The sequence below is a fragment of the Malurus melanocephalus genome, unplaced genomic scaffold (assembly GCF_030028575.1).
Source record: "Malurus melanocephalus ecotype Western Australia unplaced genomic scaffold, MMel_1.1 scaffold_234, whole genome shotgun sequence".
Taxonomy (NCBI): domain Eukaryota; kingdom Metazoa; phylum Chordata; class Aves; order Passeriformes; family Maluridae; genus Malurus; species Malurus melanocephalus.
Genome location: NW_026623466.1, coordinates 737,496 through 751,250, shown reverse-complemented (window position 1 = coordinate 751,250; position 13,755 = coordinate 737,496). Strand labels below are relative to the sequence as shown.

At 47.1% G+C, this 13,755-nt stretch overlaps 1 protein-coding gene across 1 annotated transcript in view; it reads right to left on the bottom strand.

The window, feature by feature from the left end:
• LONRF2 (LON peptidase N-terminal domain and ring finger 2) overlaps positions 1-7,019 on the bottom strand; it is a 30,623-nt gene extending 23,604 nt beyond the window's left edge. Inside the window, exon 1 of the mRNA XM_057374846.1 lies at positions 5,976-7,019. Within this exon, the coding sequence (XP_057230829.1) occupies positions 5,976-6,729 (754 nt within the window). The 5' untranslated portion in view covers positions 6,730-7,019. The remainder of the gene's footprint in view (positions 1-5,975) is intronic.
• Positions 7,020-13,755: the final 6,736 nt, after the last annotated feature.

Here is a 13,755-nt window from a genome sequence, read left to right as displayed (position 1 = left end):
AACTAGGGGACAGAACTCTGCAAAATATTTCAAGTTTAAAAATAACGCTGGGATTACTGCAACAGTCTCTAGGTAACCTTGACTCCTACTTTTACACATTTTTCTGTTCATGTAAAACAGAACAAAGAGGTTTTGAGATGCACTTTAAGCGTATTCCAAGACATGATTTTACAGAGGGATGGGAAAGTTCCTTTTTTAGAACAACTCCTCTAAGCAGCAAGCAACTACTATTTTTTGTAGCAGGTAATTTCAGAAACACTACCTCTCATTCTTCTTTTAAAGTTGTCTTCCTTCAGGAGCTACAAAATTAAAAATTCTTCTGATAAATTATTAAAATGACTGAACCATTTGCTTTTGMAGGAGTTACGACAGCCGTCTACCATGGCTTTTTTTGTTGTTTTTGCTAAATGGCTGGTACAACATCAAAGACTTACTTCTTTATTACTGCACACAGGAAAAGCATACCCAAGACCCTGCAAAGAAGGAAGATTTGGCCAACGTCTTTTTTACCATATCAGGAAAAGAAAATGACCTCATCTTTTACTAGCAGCCTTCTTGAAATGGTGTACAAAAGAAGAGATGATTAAAATGTACTAATACATATAATTCACATACAGGTCCACGTGGATGCTTCCTCTTTGCTTCTTCTGACCTTGACATAGGACTAACAGAGAAATCCATCACCTGTCAGGGCTGTAGTAGGAAAGCCCCTGAAGGCTGCTCCACCAGCCTGCCAAGAAATTCTGATCATCCTTTCCCCCCTTACCTGAAACAACTCAGACACAGGCATTGAAGGAAAATGCCCAAGCAAATTATTTCCAGAACACAGCACAACACTTGCCCATACCGATCCCCTGTAAGCACTCAGTTCTAACTCCAAGAGTGCTTGGCTCCAAGTTTACCTATGTCATGCTCATCCCACCTGTCATTTATCTAGCAGGAAAATCAACAACAATTGCTCTTGAACCAACTTGTACTGAAGGGCTATAGCTTCCTTTGTGTCTCTTTTCTACTGCCTCCTGGCCTGCCCCACCTCCTTCATTCAATTCTTACAGAGGGAGAATTTGGAAGGCATCAGATAAACTTCCATTAATTGCTTGACCACAAAAGAAATTGGTGATGAGTAGCCACAACAAGCTTCCTTTCGGAAGACCAATTTATAGTGATCATCCACTGGGATGAGGGGGAGGATTCTCCAAGGCCTGGCCAAGAGAGACAGATTCTCCTCKTTCCACCAAAGCTCAAGAAAGCTCCTGCATTTTGTTTCTAGCCACACCACAAACATCACCCTGTGRGCCAGAGGTCAGTGTGCAGCTCTCCACCCTGAGAGACTGAAGACAGAGCATCTCCAGCGTGCAGGCAGCAGCGTGTCCCTTGCCTGGCCCACAGCACTGCTACCTGCACTTCAGGCTTGGTACAAACTCACCTCCTCTCCTTGGCCTTTCCTACATCCTTTATCTACTTGAAACAAAGATCCACACAAATGTTTATGCAAAGGAGCCTTTTCTTCCTAAGTCCATTATCTTTCACTGTGTTTTTAAAACTCTGTGATACAGCTGAGCTTCATCTCCTAAATGCTCATCCTGAAACCCTTGKCAGGAATGGAATTAAAATCCTCAGCAACGTGAACAGCTGCATGCATCAGCTATTCCACCCGCCACCACCCCAAAACAAACCTATTTCTACTTAGAAAGAGCCCATCACACCAGAAGTAAACACAACCACTCTGAGTGTTTGCTGAGCTCTTACGGCTCTCCAGAAACAATGATCTTCTCAGGCTGATAAACTTTGCAGCAATGGGTAATTACACACGAGAGCCAACATCTCACACAGAGGGGTGTCCTGAAATGCAGTGTCCAGATAGGATGTGTGCCACCCTGCTGGGACCCAAATGCACAGTATTCAAACAAGCAGCTGTTCCACCATACCACAGGAGCCAGGACATGGTCACTGCCGCACCTGAAGAAGCACATTCGGGATTGGGGTCACAACAGGGGCACAGCGCTTCCCAGCATAACCACAGCCCTGTGGGCAGGCTTGAGAGACCACCCAAGATCTGCAAATGCTCACACAACCCAGGAACAAGAACTGTTACAAGACAGCAGCAACAGAAGCCACAGAACTACACCCCTGGGCTTTGTATCCCYGAACAGACATCTTCAGACTTATTTACAGGAAAGGCACAGGATACTAACAGGCTGTATCAGTACAAAGAAGGGCACAGAGAAATTCTGGCTGGAGGTGTGACCCAAGACCACCCCAAACTTCTCACACTCTGCATGCATGTTGGCTTATGAATGTACTCTCACCCCAAGGAGAACTTTACCTCTTTTAGAGCTTATTTGGGAAAAGCTCTATTCACAATCTTCCCAAAGAARCAACAGCCACCTGCTGCCCCTGTAACTGGGAACTGCTTTGGAGAAATAAAAATAACCAAAACCAGAACACACTCCCAAAAGCACATCCTCAAAACACATTAATTTGTCACTGAARTCTAGCTTACTTGTACTTCAGGCACACAACTGAAAGGGTCTGTTTGCCTGAATATACAGAAACAACTGTACTTCTACCAGGCACAGTCCCTCCTGAGGGCATCTTTATCAGAGACAGAAGCAGGTGAAAGAAAAAAGGGTGCAGAAAGGACGGACTGCAGAAAAAGACCCCAAACATAAACAAACGAATGAGAACAACCCCACAAACAAAACACTCATGTACACATATACTTCAGTTTAATTAACCTAGGAGTTCATATAATCAAAAGACTAGTTAGACAAGAAGTGTTGTCAGAGAGGAAGCCCACCTCTGATCTCCACACAAATGAAATTCAGAAAGCTAGGGTAATAAYAACCATGAGAGCAACATTTGAACAATACCTGATATTATGATGGCTGAACAGCATAAAGCTTGGCACAGAAAGTGATCCATCTGGAAACAAATGCTTTTCTTCAAGCAGCTTGACATGTGCTTGCTTTGAAGCTGTGGTAATTAGATACCTTACAATAATGGGGGATCTATTCCAGTATCAATAGCAGAAGAAAAAAAAAAAAGGCAGTGACTGTATAAAACGACAGAGATCACCAAGGGGCAAGACTGGAAGGATCAAACAGCAAAGCTCATTTTAAGAACAGAAAACCCGACTCAACCACACCTGAATCCATGGCACATTAGGAGAGTGAACATGGGAGCAGCGGTGATGTTTTAGATATGATAGGTAAGGATAGAAGATGAATCTACTCACTAAGAGTATATACTGTAAGACTAAGTAGTCAACTGCAAAAAGGTGACAACTGGAAGGAAAGTAGACCTGTTCCCAGGCCTGAAATACGTACCAGACATTCCAGATCGCACCAGAATGTAATTCAAGAATTGAAGCACCTCGAGAACTAAGTGCGAATCAGAAGACAGGTCACAATCAGAACAAGTGAAGTGATAAGAAAACTTGCTTTAATATTGCATCACACAAAACCAGTTGTTACAAATGGAGTAGGAAAATATTCCACAAAAAACACCAGTAAAAAAATCCCACTGAAGTGCATATATTGCCAAGAAACCTGCAATTCCACCTAACCTTTAAACCACAATTGTATAATGAAAGTATTCATGAACCTTCAGCCACTAAAAAGCAATGTTAACGGTACCCAGCCCCTTGACACTCAATAGGAGAATGATCACGGCCACAAGCTTGACAGAGTTCAAGAAGCATTTGGACAATGCTCTCAGGTACATGGTGTGACGCTTAGGGCTGTCCTGTGCATTTAAGTTGTCCATATGACAACATTTAAGTACTGAACAGTTAAAAAAAAAAAMGTGGGGTGTTTTCTTATTTACTGTACTACTTGGCTGGAAAACAAGAAGGCAATTCCAGCACACGAAAAAGCAGTACCTGATCAACATGTGGCAGGAATTAAGAACATGAGGCTCATACACAGCAGCTCAATTTGTGAGAAAGCACTGGCAAGCACAAAACATAAAAAAAGGTGAAGGGCTGGGGGAATGGGCTGTCCTTCATCAGCAGGAATTTGGATCCACTACAGTGAAGTTACGACATATAAGCCTAATGGCTTTTGGATTTCACAAGCTAGCAAGATACCTGTTATTATTTCCAATTACAATTTTATTTAAAAGAAAAAATTTAGTGTCACTGACAGATCAAAAACTTTCTGAAGTGATTCCCACCCTGACTGGGAAATCACTGAAGACAGAAATAAGGACACTGCAAAGGAGTTATGACCCTGATGCACAGCAGCCATGGCTGGAGATCATACTCCAGGGAAAGGAAGGGAAAGGACACGTGCTGTGTGAGAGAGCACCAGAAGCACACTYATCTCACCCCCATGCAGATCCAGCAACGACTAGAGATAACAGCGAGAAACAATTCCCTAAAAAACTCTTCCAACATTAATTTCATTGATGAGATGCTATTTTCCCCAGCAGTAGGACCCTGAATCCAAAATATTGGGAAGCTTTATTACTGAAAATTCGCCGTATCCACCAGTGACCTACATTAAGCCTCTCCCCTCCCTCTGCTTCACCTTCCTTCTTGGGCTCCGTCCTGCCCTACTTTAATAGGGATTACTTCAGCTAAACCACGTAACAGTTTTATAGGGACACTCAGCTAGGACTGAAAATTTGTCACATCTAGCTGGAAAGGTGGAAGAAATACTTCTAGAATGGTTTTTGCAGCCAGCTTCACTGTGAGGAGACAGTATGCTATGCCACTCCATCCCAAACTCTTCTCTCTCCAATGCCTATCATGAAACGGTAGCAAAAAATTAAAGTGAGTCAAGGACTGGCACGACGGTGAAATTGTTTCCCTCCAGCAAAAGAAATAAAAAAATTTAAATAACAGAGCCGTTTATCCCTGTAGATAACAATTAGGATCAAAGAAAGCAATTTTACTCAATGCAGGGAAAGAGCTCATTCACAGACGAGCGGCAGTTTTCCCTACACTTGTCTTTCAAAGACATTTACCCGCAGSATTTCATCAGTGTTAAAACCACGGAGGCTTTCTACCCCTTCCGCCTCGATTAAACCGGACATCCATCATGCTGAGACCGGAGAAGCGGCAGATCCCGGGGGATTTGCCGAGATCCCGGCTCTCCCCAGCTCCACGCCTCTCAGACATTCACGGTGTTGTACCACCCCCACCGCTCGCAGGGCAAACAAGCCGGGCGCACGCACGCACACATCCACTACTACAAGGCTACAACCGAGCGAGCAGCATCCAACTACTACTCGGCGCAGAGCCTGAAAACAAGCTAGTTTTGATAAACCAAGGCTGCCATCGGTTTGGCAAAAGAGGAAGGCAGGCATTTTTATTGAAAACCAAGCTCTTCAGAGAACACCCTGCACACAGAAATCTTGCGTACCAACAAAGAGGCTACGCTTAAAACACGGGCGGACCGTCTCCCCAAGGCAAAATGCAGATTTATCTTAAGTATTTTGCAGAGTATAAGATAAAGGAAATTTKATGAGCCTTTACACCTACTGGTATCTCATTAAGCGTTTTCAAAGCTTTTATCTTGTTGAAGGTGCAGCTGCACGTAGCTGAATGAATCGGATCCACACACTCATTTCTTCCAGGAAGCCGCGGCGGAGCTCAACCCGACCACTACCGCCCATCCTACACTGAACGATGGCTTCCCCATAAATAGGAAAGCGGGTTTTCTAGAAATACTGCATAATGAGTCATCGGCTGCGAGCAGCTAAACGCCAAGCACCTTCAGAGCAAGGACAGAAATACCAGCGGAACAAAAATAGCCATTCACTGGAACGGGGGGCGGGCGTGAGGAGACCCGCTGGCAGGATTCCCGCTCGTAACCTCCCCCAGGTGCCCTCTTCCACCATTCACCGCAAACCCCCTCCCCGCCCGGCTGAGGGGGCCAGCCCTGTGCCGACGGGCAGCGCTGCCCCCGCCGCGCCCCCTCCTCCTCCTCCTCCTCCTCCTCCTCCTGCTCGCCGCCGGCGCCACTCACCCATCTCTAGGGCCTGGTTGTACTTCTCCAGGGCGGCCGGCAGCTCCTGGCGCTCCCGCAGCGCGTCGCCCTCGGCGCGGAGCCGCCGCGCCCGACTCTCGGCGCCGAACCACTTGTGCAGCAGATTGCCCAGCACCACGTTGACCCGCGGGCAGCCGGCGGCTGGCGGTGCGGCGGCGGCAGGAGTCGGCTCGGCGGGGCGGCGCGGGCGGTGGCAGCGGCCGCAGTCGCCGGGCTCGGCGCAGCGGCGGCAGTGGGTGTGCCCGCAGTGCAGGGTCACCGGCTCGCACAGCAGCCGCCGGCACAGCGGGCAGGCGAAGAGCTCGGGCGGGCGGCAGCACGCCGGGTCACCCAGCCCCTCGCCCTCCGCCCCGCCGCCGCCGGCCGCGCCGCTCCCCCAGGGCGGGAGGCGCAGCTCCTTGTCGCGGATGCTGAGGGCGACGCTCTCCGCCAGCTCCCGCAGCTCCTCGGGCCGCAGCCGCGCCAGCCGCGCCGCCGCTCCGTAGGCGTCCAGCGCCTCGGCCATGCGGCCGGCCCTGGCCAGCGCGTCGGCGCGGCGGAGGCACAGGCCCCGCTCGGGCTGCGGCAGCCCCGCCAGCTCCGAGCCGTAGATCTCGGCCGCCAGCTCGAAGTTGCCGCCGCGGAAGGCCTCCTCCGCCACCTGCAGCATCTCGGCGCAGGGTCCCCCCGCCGCCGCCGCCGCCCTGGCCCCGGCGGCGGGGGGCAGCGCGCAGGGCCCCGGGCCCAGTTCCATGCCCGCGCGGCGCCGCCGGCCCCGGGCCGCCCTACTCCATGCTGGGCCCGCGGCGCTGCCGACTCCGGCTTCCTGGGAGGAGACGGCGACGGAAGGGAGGGAGGGAGGGATGGAGAGGGGGCGTGTCACATCTCTGCAGCAGGGGGGCGGCTCCCGGGATGGGGGAAGGGGGAACCGCCGAGGGGATGGGGGGTGGACCGGCTCCCGGCTTATGTAAGGGGCGAGGAGTTGGGTAAAACCACCCGAGGCCGGCACACAGCCCGCCCTCCCCGGGAGCAGCGGTGGCTAGGCGGGAGCTCCTCGCCCCTCCCTCCGGCCCTCCCCCCGTCCGCGCCCTCCCTGCCGCCGCTGCCCGGTGCCGGTGTCGCACGTGCCCGCCCCGCACGTGCCCCCGCGCCGCCGCGCCCGCACGTGCGCCCGGTCCGGCGGCGGCTCCCGGCGGGAGCGGGGCCGCGGGGCTTCCGCCGTGCTGCTCCTGCCGAGCTGCTTCTGCCGAGCTCAGCCTCTTCCTTCCCGTTTCCTGGTGCCCGCCGTTAACCGCTTCCTCGCCGGGGCTGCCGGACCCTCCTGTCCTATGGCCTCCGGTGCCGCCGTGCGCCGGGAGCCCCTCGGCGCCGCCCGGCCGCCGGTCGCGGCCTCTCTGCCTGCAGCGCCGTGCGGGGTGGGTCGGGGAGCGTTATGGGTTGTTTCTTTTTATTTSCCAGGTCCCCGAGAAAGCAAGTACTTGCTGTCTCTTAAATAAATAAATACATACTTAAATAAATAAAAAACAATAAAATTTCCCAAACAACACAACTCTTAGGAAAAAAAAATCTTTTTCTGTAAGTGGCAGCCTCGCCAGCACAGCTTGGGATCCACGAGTCGTGCTGAGCGCTGGCTTGTGCATCGGCAGCAACAATAAAGATAATGCAGCTGGAAGTTAGTTAATCATGTGTGAGTCAGAGAGGAATCCAACTTGCTCCGCAGGAATAACAGGAGTGGAAAAAAAAAAAAAAATAGGCAACATTTATTTTAGACACAGCTGTAAACAAACCGCTCTGAGAAGCGGAAAGCCTGTCAATCCAATGGGGAGATACCCATGTCCAGCTGCTTTTTTGACTGCAGCTGGACAGCAGAGGGTATTTTTAGCTTTAATTCTCCACTTCTAGGCCTCCAGCCCCCAACTGATGGCCCACATCAGGAAAATCTCATTCATTAACTATTGTACCAAATAGTCTTTATGCTATGAAAATGTTGATTTTCTAAATAGTGTGGTACTAACTTTCTTTAGATGTACATGATTTGTGTTGTATACTGCATAGTCATGTTTAATTAAGCATCAGTATTCATGGTAAGAGTAAGCATGACCAAAGAACCCCTGCTAAAAGAAAGGAGCAGGACCTTTGTTTCTTACAACCTGTAAGCCATTCATGACAGATGAAGGATACCCCTCGACTACCAAGATAGTGCCAGCCATCCTAGCCCCTCCAGCACCTCCATGAAACCCTCCTCTTACCTGYCATCATAGATTAGAAACTGTATCARGACTGACTCCAGATGTCCAGATCAATGAAGAWGCAGGTGGATGATGGCTATAAAAGTATTGTTGGTTTTCAGAACAGTTATGTGTTTGCAGGAAGTTGCTCCATCACTTAGCCATTTTGCACTGCTCGTGTTTCTAACAGTTGATTCTTTGAGCAATGCTCACTGCTCCAACATTTGTACCATCCTCATTGGCTCAAGGTTTCTTTCCAGAAGGTGACCTTGGCATCCTGCTAGTATATAATCATTCCCTTTCTTGACATGTTCACTTGGAATTAGGATGAGATGGAATCCCATTGCTATTTTATCAAAGTCACTTGGGGACATTATTCATAGCAGAGGACAGAAACATTGGGGCTAGTTCTATTCTGCGGTATCAAGCACAAGCTATGGAATCTTGGACAGATGATGAAAATATGGGCTCACTGCTTGAGCCACCCCTTGATGTTATTCTCTCATTCCTGTGATCCCAACAAGCAGCAGCATCATTTTTGCTGACTGCCYCCATCCCACTCACTTGGCAATTAGACTTCTTGGCTGGGAACTCCCCAGCAGCCCTCCTTGCTTTCCTTGCTTTCCTGTGGAAGGAGACAGCAGGCAAGTCCATCCTGTCACGCCACTCTTCCCCACGTGTCTTTGGATCGCCCTTCAGCTCCATCCATCCCTTCTGATGGGTGATCTGGGAGGCGCTGGCTCAGGGGCTGGTATTGAAAATGGCCTGTCATTTGCTGCTGTGCGTGTGTCGTGCCAGGCTGGTGTGCTGGGATCACTCCAGTCCTTTCCTCACCAATGCTTAGCAGGCGCTTCTAGAAGAACCTGCTGTGAAGCAAGGCAACTACTTTATTTAGAAACGTGATCGATAGCCTCTTGGCATGCAGCCTCTATTTTTTTTCAAAGACATCTATTTGCAAGGGAACAAAATTACCTCACTGCTGTTCAAACTGACACAGCATGCTATCTTTTCCCTGCTTCCCAAGAGCAGAATTGCTTGCCACCTGTGTCTGAGCACACCTGCATCACTCTTCTCCCCAGTGGCTATTTAGGGGGCCATGTTCTATCACAAGTCTTCTCCCTTCAAAACATGGTTCATTTGTACATCTGGCTGCACTTGTATTTGCTGTTTCCTTATATGAGCAACAAAGCCGCTTTAATACAGCTGCCTTTTGCAAAATTGATAAGAATTCATTGAGCTGTAGATCTTGGACAGACGACGAAAACATAGACTCACCACTTGAGCAATCTCAAAGTATTAATTATTTCCAAGAAAGAATGATAGACTAAGAAATAGCAAGAACCAGGGGAAAAAAATAAAATTATTAAAAATGTATACTTTAGAAGCTCATGCTTCTTACTGAAATTATCAGTAGTATGCCTACCACAGCAAACGTGACATGAGAGATTCCTGCCAAGAAAGTCCAGTGGAACAGGTGACATCATCCTGTGGTTTATGGCTTCTTGCTGGACAAAATGCAAGATACTGGTGGCAACAGCCACAAAACAGAATGGATTTTTCATAAAGGATGTGAAAAGCTGACAGAAACACCAGGTTGATTTATAATTTTTATTAGAAGAAAAGCTGTAGCTACTGCATAGGATTGAAATGTTCTGTACCACAGGAGATAAAGGACCTCCTTTTGTACTCACYAACCATGGCAAAACTGCATCTGGCTTCATCATTTTAAAAAAAAGCCCCATCACCAGAAATTGGCTACTGTGTGGAAGGCTGTTAGAGGCTCTCCCCGTTAGCAGTATTATTTTCCTGTTAATACTATGCTTCCCCTTAGATCACRCACTCTCAAGCAACGTGTCGAAGTCCATCCACTTCCCAAGGGGACAATTACAGGTWCTTACTCCAATGAGTCACAGTTACATGCTACAAAGGTGTCATGAGGCTTCCTTTAAATTTGTAGCCTAATTTTCAATTTCTTCCTGAAGCCCAGCTTCCGCAGGGTTTTCCCCAGGGTAGAATTTAYTTGAAGCTTGAAGGGGAAAGGAGAAGTTGAACTAACTTTGAAGTGGCAGCATTTACATATTTGGAGGGCATTTTTAATTCCTCTAACACTTTTCTGTTCCAAGGTAGTTTGAAGTATTAAACTCCAGTTTGTTTTGATGATTTTTTTGTTTATTGTTGATACTGTTATTTATTGTTTCAGAATAAGTTAATTAGGATATAATCAGTGAATGGGCACACATACAGGTACCATGCTAAGACAATACATAAGTTGTATAGTCGAAGACACAAAAATTAGGGTACAGTAAAATTAAGGCTGTGTATGCTTATTTAGTATCTCCTTCATTCATTAACCTGATATGATTTTAATTAATGACATACTATTTTCTCTTCAGGATGCATGCCTGTCTTGATTTAGTCACAGGAAAGAAGATACTCAATTAATGGGCATCCAAACTGTAATGTTCTCCATGATCACTGTCCAGTCCCCTTGCACCATTTAATTTGTATTAATCATACTTTGCTGCATAAGAGAATTATAAATTTCCTTATGTGTTTTTCTGTAAAATTCAGTGTACAGTGTTGCAATATTCACAAATATGCACACATTTTCAACAAGAGTATGAGTCAAAAGGAATAATATTTGACCCTTTGAGAGCTGGGGATTTGAGGTAAGTCCAGAGTGGTCACTAACTTGGGGCACTGGATTTAGTGGATGAAATTTCAGAATGTGATTTTTCAGATATGTAGATTATTTCAGAAGTACAYCTTCCTTTGATTGAGCTGCAACTGGACAGAGTGCTGAGACCTCAGCCTGTGTTTAGCCCTCAGCCACAGCACTCTGCAAACAAGAGCTATGCAATTAGCCCCACCACCACCACCACCCAAGGCATGATGTAAATGCCTTACACTTTGGCACAGAGAAAACCCACAGCAGAGYGCCGAATGCAGTCCTTCCAGCCAGCCCTCAACTGCTTTTCTCCTTCCCTAATCACTGACTCATTTATTACAAGCTTTCCAGCTTTCAAAAGAAAAGGTCACTGTATAATTATTACTACTAAAGACTTTGCCAGCTTAATGAATTTGTCCCAACTGAAATAGCAATAGTGTATTTTTTTTTCAAGAAAGCCTTTTTTTCAGAAGTATTTTTGTAAGAAAGTTGCAGGGTGGTGCCAGTGATGAAAAAGGTGCTAGCTAAAATCTACTGATGTTAAACATAACAAAGAYCTTTCTTTTCCCCCAGAAGACATGTAATACATTAATCCAGCTGCTGTGAGTTGCAGGAGCTAGGACTGTTTCTAGAGATTCTCCTGTTTCTTTGCAACATCCCAAAGAGGGAGATGGATCTCATCTTTTCAGAGTTGCACACGTGTATTGTGTATACAAAACATGTTATTCATAACTACATCCTGCATGGGCTGATGGGAAGATTAAACAGCTTAATAATTGTCCAACAAATCATTAACACATCTTATGATGCAAAAGCAGCCAATTAAAGTGTACTACCRGATTCCCTCCCAATAGCTTCTGAGATAAGCACTGCTAAGAAAATCTCCTTCCCTAGCAATGATAACAATCAGTCTTTATCAAATGGAAGTGTATTAACTTTTTCAATTTATGTATTAGCTCACATTATACACTGTAATCCAATGAGGCASTATTGTTCATGCTTAAGTAAAACAAATGAAGGGACAGCCCAGTCCCAATTGCTTTGCTTTCTCCTAGCACCGAATCAGGGAATTTGTTGGTCTTGTTTGGTAAGCATCAGCTTGGATTTTCAGAATAATGCGCAAATATTTTCCACTGTGCTGGTTCACATACCTGAAGAAATATCAAGTCCTGTGTTTCTCTCTTGCTGGCACCATGAGGGCTTTTGTCAGACACAGGACTGAAGCTGGATGTCCTCATGATGACTGATTTCYATCCAGCTCTGGATATCCAGGGTCAGTTTGCCCACCGACGGGGAGGGGGCTCTGCAGACAAATTCATGGTGAAACTGGGTGAAGTTACACTTGTTTGCAATCCCCATTTGAGCTGTGGCTTAGAAAAGCACATCTTGCACTCCTCTGGGCTGCTCTGGATGCTGAAGTGCAGCAGGAGCTGAACCAGGCTGAAAGCCAACAGCCAGGTGCATTTACCCTGCACGTATGGAAATCACTGTCACCCCAGCTCACGTTGCACCAGGGCCCCCTGAAATGCAGTGAGGTGGCACACACCCTGGCAAGAGACTCTTCTGGCAYCTGGCACTGAGCTCATTTTAAAAAGCAGGATAGGCTGTTGCAGTTCATGGCATCCCAAATCCCTTCTGGTGCCAGCCATCCACAAGGGTGGTCATCCAGCTGGATGGTAGGCACTGCAGGTGGCATCTCCATGGCTACAAGAGACATCTGCGGGCATCTGGGGGCCTCTTCCATTTTKGCAGCCCTGCACAAACATTTTCCAGGGAGATGGTCTGCCTTGGAAATGTGGTTGGGGAGAACCTTTTCTCAAGGTATCCTCTCTCCTAGTCCTCCTAAGACACCATTATGTTCTCAGATACTTTCTCTCATCCATGTTACACTTGATCTTTGAGTACATATAATCTTACATCTCTCTTTTCACAGGGCATTTTTTCATCTTGTTCTTTGGCTACTACTATTAGTGGGAAAACTATTCATTGAAATGAAGCACTTCAAATCCATTTCATTAACAATTCCCCTACAGTTTTACAGTGTTGGTGTGACATGCCAGCAAGTTTGCTCTGAGACTGTGCTCTGAAACAAGTTTTCTCAAAGCCTGGAGAAGGTCATCCTCGTGTGTTTGAGCACCCTATCTATGGTCACAGCTTCCCATGCTCTGTGTGCTGAGGCCCGGTACTACCTTTATTAATAGAGGTGTGAGGGTTTTCCKTTAGGGAGTGCTGCCTGGGATTCACCAAAGGGAAAGCTGGACCTCAAGCATGAATTTCTTTCCCAAGTCTTGGTCAATGGCAATCTGGTATAAAAACGGCAAATAACTTCAGTTAGATGCATACATGAGATACTGTTTTGCCTGAAAGAAATTTTCTTGTCCTGTTTTGATTGCTTCTTTACTGTGAGTCAGCCTATGACACATTTTCATGAAAACTCCCAGACATTATGCTAGCAAAATTAAATGTGGGTCAGATGGGAAAAAAACACTGTGGAGAGCTGGCAGAGGAGAGACATGTTCTTACATGTGGGGAGCAGTTCCATGTCTTGTTTCCCCTGGAAACTGCTAATTGCTGTCTTTATGTCCCTACTCAAGGAATGCTCTGGAAATCCCTGCTGCAGCTCCAGTGATTCCTGGTAAAGTGTTCCACATGGATCCCTCATTGAGGACCCATCAACTTGAGCCACATTACTCTCATCAGCTCAAGCATTAGAAACTTCCCAATCACATCCCARGCACTAGGAGTCTGGCAGTCTACAAAATCCATAGGCAGGTTGGGCAGTAAAATCTGGAGAGACCAAAACAATAATACATCTGTTGTTCTTTGACAGCCAAGAGTAGACTGGACAAAGCAAGTTTCCACCTCCTAAGCAGTGAGTGTTGGT